The sequence below is a fragment of the Anopheles darlingi genome, chromosome 2 (assembly GCF_943734745.1).
Source record: "Anopheles darlingi chromosome 2, idAnoDarlMG_H_01, whole genome shotgun sequence".
Taxonomy (NCBI): Eukaryota; Metazoa; Arthropoda; class Insecta; order Diptera; family Culicidae; genus Anopheles; species Anopheles darlingi.
In genome coordinates, this window is record NC_064874.1 from 88,936,902 (window position 1) to 88,949,401 (window position 12,500).

At 51.0% G+C, this 12,500-nt stretch overlaps 1 protein-coding gene across 1 annotated transcript in view; it reads left to right on the forward strand.

Annotated features, from left to right (window-relative positions):
• Positions 1-568: 568 nt before the first annotated feature.
• LOC125959611 (uncharacterized) overlaps positions 569-12,500 on the forward strand; it is a 15,056-nt gene continuing 3,124 nt past the window's right edge. The window contains exon 1 of the mRNA XM_049692437.1: positions 569-731. Within this exon, the coding sequence (XP_049548394.1) occupies positions 569-731 (163 nt within the window). The remainder of the gene's footprint in view (positions 732-12,500) is intronic.

Below are 12,500 nucleotides of genomic sequence, written 5' to 3' on the forward strand. Positions count from 1 at the left end.
TTCGAGCCGGGGCAAGGCAGCGGTGTTGTGTGTGACGAACTGAACAGAAACGGAAGCTCAATCAACAGAGACTCCTTCTCCTTTCTTTCTCTCAGAGCTGGCTCAGGTGGATCGAATCCGATTTTCTTTTCCGATCGATATCCGGTTGTGATTACAGTGCTCCCCGCAAGCGGTGCAAACAGGTTATTCAGTTTGTTTTCGATTGATTTAGAAACGAACGAATTATGATCATTTTCCAATTGTAAGGCGTTGCGTCCGGTTTTTTTGTTGGGGGGGGGGGGGGGGGGGGGTGTGCGCTACTGTGCCGACCGATGCAAACCGAACTGTATTGAGTTTCTGTTTCGTTTTGTTCCATCCAAGTTCCAAGTGATCTCGAGCCGTTTCTATATGTTCTTTTCCGTTTTGTAGCAATGAACGTGCGATAAGAAAGAAATAAAGTTCATCTGTAATACCCTCAACGGGAGTGCCCAATTGACACAGATCTTGCCGAGTTCAAGTAGCTCGGTGGTGACGGTGGTGCTTGAGAAGCTGGTGCGCCTTTTGTGGAGTTGTTCTCGTTGTTCCTGAAATGTTGTTCGCTCCATCGAAGCAGCATCGGGCGTGGAAAAGCAGTGAGTGGTTCCGCCGGAGAGGATCACGATGGAACGCCTGGGTCGTTAGCGTCACGCTGTTCAGTTTACTGCTCAGTGCGGTGCGGTTGGTTTCCGGTCAAGAGGACACTCAAGATTTTGGTAAGTAGGTACCCGGTTAGCTTCCTATCGTCGCCTATCGGCCTGTGTGTGTCAAAAAAGCCGCAGCCGTGGCTGAGAATAGAAATGGGCCTTTCCCTCCTTTAATGGGAAATGCGTCGCGTGATGCCCTGGAGCGAGCGAGCCAATTGGCTGGTTCCAGCAAATCATTGTCTTTGATTTTCAGATTCATCAATTTGATAGAGCGGTCGTAACGGTTCAGCGTTACAGACGTAAAGCAGAAATAGAAGAAAATTAACAAAGCCTTAAGTAAAGTACAGAAACTTTTTATTCACTTTTCGACCGTTATTAGCTTCTTTTCGCTGAGCAATGTCCGTCTCACTCATCACCAAAAAAAAAGATAAAGCATTTACCGAAACTGCTACTGATAACACCTCGCGCGGGGAGCATAAAAAGTCCGTATAATTTCCGTTTAGATAAGCTTTAAGCAGCTCCGCATTAATTAACCCTTTGGCGGTTTCAATCCGAATTTTCCCGGACTAGAATGAGATTGAAATGTTCACATCATCACAACGCACATTGTACCGCGCACCGACCGTGCGGATGGTCGTTGGCCGCGCTGCTTCTTCTACGCTCTGGGATTCGGAAGTACCGGGGAACCGGAAAAGGTGTTCAGTGTTCTGAATACACCAACACAGCTACAAAGGGCCCGGGAGCCCGCGGCTCGACTGTGTCACAATTAGCGCTGAACAATGAGCTAACGCACGATGGGCGTCTGTTCTTTTTGTGGCTTGTCCGTTCTCTCAGATGGAATTAATCAGATATTCGTTTCACTCTTCGCCCCAAAGCAAAACCTCTTGGCGTGTGACCTTTGCCGTGGCTGTGTGGCCATGGCTTTATCTTCTCTCACCACGCTGAAGGTGGTTCTGGGGTTGAAGAAGTAGCTGCTGTAATACGGGAGAATCGTTAACATGCCTTTATTCAGTTGCCCAAAATTGGAATGCCTTAGGGCTCTGGAGCGATGTTTTCCAGCTCATTAATGCTCCGACCAACCAACGGGTTTTCCATGCTACCGTCAACTCCCTCGTGCTGATGCACAGGTGCTTCACTCGGTTCCAGAGTTCATAGGGTTCACAGGGCTCTGGATACGCTTGTACAAGCCCTCGAGCTGCTGCTAAGAGGTACAGAGAACGTATTTTCACGTCACATGCACGGCATTTGAAAATGGTACAAAAACCTTACAAGATCCACAATATTAAAGAAAGCATAAAGCTCAACAGTATGTTGCTAGTTTCTTTTAATGGTATGCATACTTTTCTATTTCAAACAATTTGAATGTTAGTGAGGGAGTAATTTCCAACGCTTTCAACCGATTGCATACTGGGTGTTTAATAAAGCAATAGAATGTTCGCATTAACCAAGCCAAATTCCAACCAACATCAAGAGCACCTTGAAGCAATAATCGTACCGTTCATGCCGGAGCGTACGTACGGAGCGGGGCCGGCACTCCACGGAATTCGAACGCATTCCATTTCATGGCCTCCATTGTTTTCGTCTTCACCGACCGTTGCCTGATGCAGAGGGCGAAACCGATATTCTAAGCAATTCGGAGCAAAGTTGGCGGTGGAAATAATTTGTCGTAATTATGCATTGTGCTAACACTAACGGATCGGGGCAGACTAGATGAGCGGTTCATGCCAACCCAGGGGAGCTACTAAAGAACGGCTATTTTTGGGTGAACCGACGACCGTACCGTATGTGGAGCTTGAAATAAAAGAAACCGGAGGAAATTTGGGTGCCCGGTTAAACGATCATTTCCTGATATTTTTTCCCCCCGTTGGCGTGTTTTCAACCAATCGCAATTGTAAATTCAAATACCAATCGTCGGTTAAGTCAGTCGTGCACCCATATGGCAGCATATGTTTGATGGGCGATGGTGTAGTGTTTTGTTTGGTTCGCAACTCGATCACATTAACGGACCCGAGGGGGCAATCTCTTCCTGCGTGTTGTGTGTGTGTGTGCCCGTTTTCCCGTTCTGCACAGCATCGATTTTTCATTTTTTGTTTCCATGAACCCCCTTCACACTAGACCTCGTGCAGACCTCGTGTAACAGTGTGGCACAGCAGGCAGGGCGGGGCAGGAGACGAGATTTGGGTTACGTCAATTACGCCAACAAGCATTGTTAGCAAACCAATTGCACCACACGCGGGGATAGGGCACTAGCACTTCTTCTTCGTCTTTTTGGCGAAATTGAAGACGAATCCGAGTAACCTGGATAGACCCTGGAGATGCTCGATGCTGCTTTCGTGCAACACGATCCCGCGAATCCCGCGCCACAGGCCATATAGCTGTATGCTATCATCAGAATTTAGTCTCGCGGAGGTCACGCGAACGCCACAGCACCGGGGTTGCATAGCAATAATGCATAATGTTGTCCCGAGAAGAAAGCTACTAGATTACTCTCTTTTCGCACGCAATTACAACCTCCAAATGATCCACAATCTCGGCCATGGACGACGCTGCCGCATGAAGTGTACGCATGAACATGAGTAATGACTTCTCTGGCATTGGCATGATGGTGGTGCGCAGTTACATTTTTGCATATATAGCTTTAATGGTTAAGCAGTATTCTCTGTGTGCGAATGAAGGTAACCAGAACGCAGAATACATGTTGCTTTGGCGAACATGTGAAAACGACGACCGCACGCCATCGGTGTGCCATCTACAGGACAAATTGCGTAATTGCGCGCCGCTGCCGAGCGGTTTGAGGCTAAGGCAGGAAGGAAGAAGCTCAAGTTAACCCCCCCAGGGCAAACCGCAGCGAGCGCCAGTCGCTGAGGCAATTGCCAGGCCGTTCCGAACGGAAAGCACAGAATAAACGGATTGGTAATGCCTTTCTCCGGACTGGGGCTCTCTCTCTCGCTCTCTCTGTCTTGTGCAGGGCATAGGCCTTGTGTTAACTCAGCGTAGCATGCACCTCTGCAGCTTTTCTAAACATTTTCCACGCCGTCCTGGGCTGGGCAGCGGCTGGAAAGTACATGCAAATTATTTTCCGCTTGAAGTGAAAGAACCCCCATTCAACTCGAAAATTGAGAATATATGCTTTCACGAGACGAGAAGCGATGAGCAGAGGGTTCACATGAAGGGGCATAGGAGTGATGTGTAGGTACCCCATGCCTTTTCATGATGGGCCAAGCTGTGGGCCCTTTGAACAACGAACTGTACAGGAAGGGGTCTGTAAGATGTAGGTTGGGCGCCTTGGTGTTTACGGTAAGAACATTATGCGTTGCGCATGTCTGTTGTTTCCCTTCCGAAAACACCTTCGAAACGATGAAGATGATCTTCTCGCGATCATTCATCAGACAACGGGATTTGGCTAGCTGGCTGGCACGTTTGGCATTCGACACGCATGAAGAAAATTGAATTCTTTGCCCTTTTTTGCCGCGCCCACGTATGTGAGTGTGTGCCACAAGAAGAAGAGGAAGAAGCAGAAGCAGATAACGATCGTGTAGCAAGAAGTGCGCCAGGTAGGGTCTGCTGGCAGGCACTTGTCTTCGAGGAATCTTAACTTTGACATGCATGCACCACCTGCACGCGTGACGCGTTTCATAATATCTCATGAGCATAAGTCATTCGACGGACGTCGTCGAGGAGTCGACACAACAGAAGAAAAAAAACAACAGCAATCCCCGTTTCGCTGTGGGTCAGATACAATTATCTGCAATTAGTGAAGCCGTCAGCCATGTAGCCATCCCCCAACATAGTTCTGTCACGCTGCCACAGTCCTTCTTTTGTACCCTTCCCTTCGGACCCGAAAGTAAGCCAGAAAGCCGGAACACGACACGCCGTCTTCTTATGTTCCAGTGACAGCAGCACAGGATGATAAACTGATCCATAAGTGTGACAGTTTACAGTTATTAGTTTACAGTCACCGCCTCACCGGAGGTGTCGTTCACTATCTGTTTTTTTATATATATATATTCTTGTGTATTGTATCCTCCTCCCCGGGAGGGCCGCTACTGACAAACTCACATGTCCCAAGAGTGATCTCAGGTTTCAACACACAGAGCTGACCCTAAAATAGAAAATTGAATTAGTGATCTAGTAATGATGGGAGGGGGGTGCTTTTGGCGCTACGCTCTTCATGGTCAAGCAAGTTGCTCCTTCCTTGGAGCAGCATGACCGTAACGGTGAATGGTGGTAGTCCTGTACTGGTACTGGATGCTGCTGGCAGCCATAGCAAAACGCATGAAACGGGCCGATACTCCACCAACCGATTGATGCTGGAATCTTGAAGCCCCCCCACCCCCCTTCCCCCCTCAGATGCCGCAAGAGTCGTCAACCAAACAGAGCAGCAAAAGAGGTGCGTTACCAAAGAAAGGAGAACAACACACGGGGTGCCCGGTGTTTGTGCAGCAACAACAGCAGCAGCAGCAGCAGCAGATAGTGCTGCATCATGGTTTTTGTTTTTTTCGATTTTTACGGATAAACTCCTCCACTCCACTCACTGCGGCCGCTGGCGACAAATTGGCGACCAACGCCGTGTGACTAAACTGTGGCCGTGGATCCCTCCCGTTGGGTGATGAGAGGCTTGTTGTTGTTTCGAGGTTGGCCCCGGTGTATGCGCGCGCGGCGTCCGTTGATTAAAATCCGTTTTCTGATTAACCTTACTCTCCACCTTCTTCCCAACCGCCCGATGGCCGAACGATGGCCGAACGGTAAACGATCTGGTAGTTGTCGTTCATCGACATTCTTGGTCGCTGCGGCCGCTCCCGGCGGGTACGGGCGATCCCTCGACTGCTGGACGTAATTTTGCTGTTTTGGTACGCTCATTCGCCATGTTACTGACCGTTCAGCAGCAGCAGCAGCAGCATCATCAGCAGCCGTCTCATCTTCATCTTGCTCTGGTCGCTAGTGGCGTAAAACGTGATCTGCAATGATCGGTCTTTTGAAGACTTCCTGCCTCGTGTGCTGCTGCCCTTGTGGCATCCGGAGCACCGCTCCGGACTGACGGATTGATGGACGACAGACGGACGGACGGACGGAATGAGATGATTTGGCCTTCCGTTCAGCTGTTGATGCTGCTGCTAATGTTCCAGTCATCCTCTGCCGTTTTTTTTATAATTAAAATCGACGAAAATCGAAGCAAGATACCGGTTCGGTTGGCCGCATTTAATCCCCGAAATCTTCCCTAATGGGACCTCATTTCGCCGCGTTTACCGGGACCCGTTCTGTGGTGTTTTTTTTCCCCTTCTTTGGCAGCACAGCTTCCCATCTGTGGAAGTGGCGTGGAAATGGGAATTTGTACGCCTTCTTCTGAAATGGAATGGAGAAATGGATCTTACGGGAATGGTGCGACGCTCGGATGCGACAAATGTGACAGTTTTGCGTGGTTCGCACATGGTCTCCTTTTCTGTGCGTGTGTGTGTGTGTGTATGTGTTCGCTAACCTGAATATTGGTCAACAGCGTATGGGTGGCTGTTGAGAAATGCAAATGTTGGCGAAACAAACAGACAAATAACGGACTTGGCCCCGATGGCCATTCGTTCGATGACCGATCATCGGAAGATCCATTGAAACGTGAGGCCAAACAGTCGGTGGTTGCTATACCCTGGTGTTAATGCCAGGCTACTCTATGCTCTCTCCATTTAATCACAGTAACCATAGCGAAGGATTGAAGCTTTGGTTTCCATGCAAAAGATGGATTGTCATGAATTTTCCGTGAAAATATTCAAAGAATCCCCATAAAGTATGTATGCTTTCCGTGAATATGTGGTTTGGGCATAACTCATGGTCGCTTTCGCGAACCCATTCGACATGTTGTGGAGTGCAAGAACCTTGAAGCATGTCGGAATCATCATCATTCCGTGGTGGCCATAAACAACTGCCCGTCTGCTGCCAGAGCGGCGGCGCACTGAAGCAATAAACTCGGCGAGCATAATGTTACTACACACACGCGCAGAGCGTGTGGCCTGGCCCCTCGGTACATGATCTGCGCCACAGACGCACCGCAAGTCGTCCTCCGTCCGTCCGTTTGCGCTGCGCGTCTCAATCATCAAATCAAGCCTCAGCGAGTGTGTGTTTGAAGCTTTCATCATCGGCGCATCATACACCCCCCTTCCCTCGCTCCAGGACCCCGGTTGGTATGATCAACCGAGCTGATCGGAGTTCGGCATCCGCGCAGAAGGTGGAAGAGTTTCGCAGCGCCGAAAGCAAAGCAAAGCAAAGCAAAAAAAAAAAGGAAAAATCCGTCGAGAAACATAGAACAAGCTTCTATCGGCTTCTAGCCAACGACCGGAACTGAATCTTCATGGCGAACCGCTCGACCGAGGATGCGAACATGGATCAAGTTCAACGTATTTGCTGCAGCAGTGGCAGCAGTCGGCCGACTCTTGTCTTCTTGTCTGCCATTGCTTTCGCCCACCTTGCGCTTGCGCGCCTCATTTGTAACACGTGTGTGAGAACATACCAACGGGGGGGGGGGGGGGGGGGGGGGGCAGTAAAGGGGGTTAAGCCCCTTGGTCTGCCAAGGTAAATGAACGAATGAAACGTGACCTTTTCTGTTCAAGCCGCGGCCACAGTGCCGCTGAAACAGTGAAAATGAGCCGGATCATGATCACGATCATGCTACAATTTGGTGTTTCATTTTAGGGTTTTCCCGGGCCAGGGTCGGCAACCAATAGCGCCGTCCCGCACAAGACGCACAAAAGGTCCGGGTTCCTTTGTCCGGCCTTCTGCAAGAATTGCTGTTGCTCAACTGCCCGTCTCTGTCTCCACCTTCTCACTGACCCTCTGCCTAGAGCGTCGTGTAGCGGAACATCCGATTAACCAGTCCGTCCGGGGAAACTGTGGAATGTGTGCTCGTCAGCGGCAGATTGACTGGAAAGCCATTTCGCGGTATGCTGGTCCACCCTGGCACCGGGTGCCAGATAGAGATATTCCCGCTGGGGGTGGTGTGCGAGTGGCGCGTGTTCATGGACCGTTGGAGTGTGTCATCATGATCGTCCGACCGATCGCATGCCAACCGTTTGGCGTGAATTTAGCAGCAAATCACACGAACTCGGTGTATGCATGTTCCCGATCTCTCTCTCTGTCTCTCTCTCTGGTTGTGAACGACCGACGATTGCACATCCATTACCATCCATTATGGTCACCACCCTGTGCCTGGTGGTGCCAGCAAGCGATCCGGGTTCCTCTGGGGATGGTTTTTAATTAAAATTCAACAAGAAGATGGATCCAGGGAGCAGGCTCGCTGTATCGGATCGGATGTGGTTCTGCAGTCAACGGTGGAACCGGTTGGCAACTCCGGTTCGCCGTCCTGAAACTGGTCGCACACACACGCGCGTCTTTGGCACGCAAAACGGGATACCACGATCTGGGAGGGGCACCGTGTGGCGTTATGGATTCGCGACCGAAAGCGCAAACGAGCTGTCCGTTCGGACCTGTGTACCCCAGTGTGTGACCATCGCATGTGACACGAATCCGCTCATGGGTAAATAGATGGCAGCGAGAGATGCGACACCGTACGGTGCACGACGACGCACATAGCATGCCATGGCATGACCGATACCGGGTTCAGCTAATCCGACGTTGAGCCACGATCGACGATCAAACACCGGTCTCCGTTTGTGTGTGTGTGTGCGTTGGCACAGATTTGGGTGTTTGACCGTTGATTAATACACTTGAAGGAACTGGAACGATGCACAACAAATGCATCATGACACATCGTGTCTTTCCCCCCCAAGACCGATACCAGACCACTTTCTAACGGCACCTCGGCCCCACTACTCGACTTGATCCTATTTCATCCGAATCACGAGAAAGGGGCTGTGGACGCCAATGCCCGGAGGGGCGAGGTCCACTGGATCCTACCTACCTACCGACCAGCCTACATGACAAACCAATCTCTCGGGGACGCGTGTTTGGTAGAAATAATATATCAATTAATTATGGCCCACTGCATGCCTCGGGCTCCACTCTCCGGTTTGTTGTCACACCCACTGCATCGTCGTCTCTTTCGAGGCCCCCAGGCAAACCAAGGTCCAAGCCAGGGGTTGAAATTGGAGCAACAAACCGGGCACACCGTGGAGCAAGAGCAAGAGGTGATGATCACTGATCTTCATCCAGATAAACAGGATGGTTTAGAATGGGACCATTTTTGTGTGCTCTTTAACAAACAAACAAAACCATGCAATGGGGTGCGTGTATTCAGCAACGACTGATCGGAAGGTGTGAATCGTACAAGCTGCACGCGACCGGATTGGGGTCATCGTGCGCGGATATGCGGCGTTGGTCAACCCGGCACGCTGCCTGATTCCTGAGGGAGATTGTCACAGTTTGTAGCTGGCGCGCCCCAATGCCTGGTCAGCGGCTGTCAGCTGAAAATGAATTAGGTCGGAAGTGATCACCTGCCTGCCACACTGCGCTCACTGCACCACAACTTGCCGACAGTGTAGCTGCTGCACCGTAACCGCGATCGCGGGACGACGGGAAATGCGATCGTGTCCAAGGTTGCATCGGTGGTTGTGTCGTGTCGTCGTTGCGCGTCGTGTGGCTCCGGCGACCAAACTGGTGATGAATTCTGATGCTCTCTGCAGCATTATAACAGTCATTAGAGCCGCTAGAGAGACGGGAGAGACGGCCCTGCCCCTGGGTAGCCTGTAACAGTTGCACCGCCACCGTGGTTTGTCTTCTTCTATGCCTTGCCAGCGGAAACCTCGTGACTGCGCGCGATCGTTCCGGCCGTCGCATCCGTCGTTCGCTGCATTATTTATCAATTGTGGTGTAGAGTGTGGTGGTGCTTTGGGCGCTAGGCTTGGCCAGGTTGACAACGTCCGCCATCCATTGCCATGGCCAGCCGGCGTCAGTCAGAGGCCGCGCACGGTAATTAATTGCAGAAGCGTCGAGCATCGTCGTGGTGATGGCTTTAATGTATACCACCACACCCGGCCAGCAGTGAAATTATCACCATTATCACGCGGCGTTGGGACCACTCCCTCATTAGCCGACCTCATGGACACATAAAGGTTCGCACTGGATGAGCTCATTATTCGATGATTTTTGGGGTGGCCCTTTTGATTGTGGCCGCAATTCGAATCGGAGATATCGCGCAAAGTTACTCTCTAGGTGAAAGTCGCGTCAAATCAAAGACTCGCTTATCTTGAGTGTGTTTTGCATATCAAGTTCAACGCTCCATTAACGCACAGACGTAGAGCGGGGTGTTTCGATCGATCTTTAAAAGATTTTTTTCAAAGAGCAGCCCTCCAACATGGACGCTCTCTCTCTCTCTGTGTTGTGGAGAGTCTAGCCAGCAGTAAGTTGTCTAGCGGGAGCATAATCATGATCGTTTTTTTTGTCTCTAATTTATTGCAAACGCTGGACGACATGCATAAGGCGGTGTCAGTCGTCCATCAGACAAGATAATGAGCGGAATCATCCCACAGCATAAAATATGTACCGTGATTGAACAATACAGAGCTCTTATGCGTGGCAGGCTAAAACAATGGCCATATGTTGTATGCACCATCCGGCGCACCAGCAGGAACAGCAGGAACAGCGGCTTCGTGCAAGATCTGCTTGTCTGGAAGAGATGAATGATGAGTAACAAGATTGCATCAACCAGCAGCAGCAGAGGCAGCAGCAACCTTCTTAGATGGATTCATTTTTTTGCGCTAAACACGATCGTAGTAGACACACGCGCGAGTGTGTGTGTGTGTGGTTGTAGTACTCCTGCAAACCACCATCCCCTGGCTCACTACGATGGCGATAGACAATGATGCGAGCTGTGCGCGATTACTGTGCCCTTCCCGCCGGTCGTGGTGCACCAATTTCTGTAAAATGAGGTGCTACCGGCAGAGTGGTCCACCGCTCTAGAGGAGCTCTCGCGGTCCGGAGCGCGAAGAACGGGATGACGGGACCGTGAGAGCCACGGTGGCGAACCCGATACAATGGACCCATAAATTATGCATCCATTGGGGTTACCATTCGGAGTAGCACCCCACAGTGCGCGGCGGCCGACACCATATCGTCCCGACGCGAACACCTCGAACTGGTCGCGAGCATCCATCTTGCCCTCCATCCCATCCCGCATGGCAAACATCCTTCCGGGAGGAAGAGCAAGCTTTTTGGAGCTCAAGTTTTCGTCGTCGTTGACGTACACGTTGATGGAATGGTTTGTGATGGACCGGGCAGCAGCTCCACTTCCCTTTCCATACCCTCCCTTGTCCGCTGATCGAAGCGTGAAATCGTGCTTGGTTCATGTTCACCCTCTCCGGTGGGTGAGAGGTAAGGAAGTGCCATGTTGTTAGACGTTGATTAATAGTTTCGACATTGCTTCTACTGCGGTGCCTGGTCGGCGGTGGTGTAGGCACTCGCGATGCGAACACTGGACTAGAAAGCAAAACAAGCGAGAAGATGATCCCAAGGCCTGCTGCTGCCTTGGGGCCACCACCACCAACAACAACAACAACCACAGAACAAATGGCGTCGAAGCGTCGAGCAGCAGTAATAGCACTAACAGCAGTAACAGCAGTAGCAGCAGCAGCAGCAGCAGCAGGAGGCCATTCTGGTCGCGGTAGCATAATGAGATGCACTCTGCTTCGACCTCGATTTCGCTTGTTCCTCAGCTCAGTCGCCGAAGGTCTTGCTGCGTCTTGCGTTTGCAGGAGTCCATGTTTCTTGAGCTTAACCCAGAGAACCTTTAACCTCGGGGATCTGCTGCGACTCTTTTGCTCTCCGGAGTGTCCGTCCGGGGTTTCCAGCTCGGGGTGAAAACGAAACTCTAAGCGCCCCGTAACTCCCAGGACTATACTCTACCCACTCTGAAACACGCAGATGATAGACCCCCTCCTTCCTGAGAGAGTATGTGTGTGTGTGTTCGGTTCACCGAGATTTCTTTGCTTCACGCTCGAAGAGAGGCTGTGGCGACTGCGCTCCTGGAGCAAGTATGCGTCGCTTGGATATAGGTTAATGTTACTAATTGAGTCTTTGCCGGCTTACCGGCCTTCTCCTGCCGATGTGCGCGGGTCGTGCTGTGGATCGGGTTTTACGTGCCCTGAATATTTGGCCAGCTGTTTGCCGCGGCCATTGCCGTCGTCGTCGGCCGCTGGTACAGGAGCCAGTTCCTGTTAAATGGGTTAGCTTCTAGCGTGGCGGCGTGCTCGATGGCTACGCTTAGCTGACGAAGCGTCAAAGCAAATGTCAAAGTATACTCCGCTTCAAACCGGCCGTAGGCTACTAAACTAGGGACGAACGTGCCAGGTCAGAGCCTCAGAATCGTAGCAGCAAGCTGCGCAAGATCGTTGAACGCTGAACCGAGAAACCGTCGCACGATTTTCCAGATATTTATGGTGCAGTTCTGCCGTTATTCTGTTTCTACTTGTGAAGTGCTATTCTTCATATATTTATTGAATACAAAATGGATCACGAAATGGTATAAACTAGGATACTCCGTGGCTCGATAGGTCTTTCGTAAAAAAAAAACAGACTATCGCTAATCATCAAACTCGATCTCGATCGCGAGCAAGCGCCGGCAAACCTCTCTTCACCTTTACCCGATCTAACAATGCCGAGGGGGCGTTCTTTGGCGCTCCGTACCGAAAGTAGGTCGCCTGCCGTGGCGCGCAATGCAATCTGCCGCCCGTTTTATCAGTCGGCTTGCCTCATCTTGAATCGAAATTGCGGATCAGCAGACAAAATACAAAGCACGCTGGATGAAGTACGGAGAGGGGATGGGGTGGCCATATCGTGCTGGGCATCGCTCCGTCCGGGTAACATGAAAAAGTGGAAGTGACCCCGTTGTGGAAGTGACTG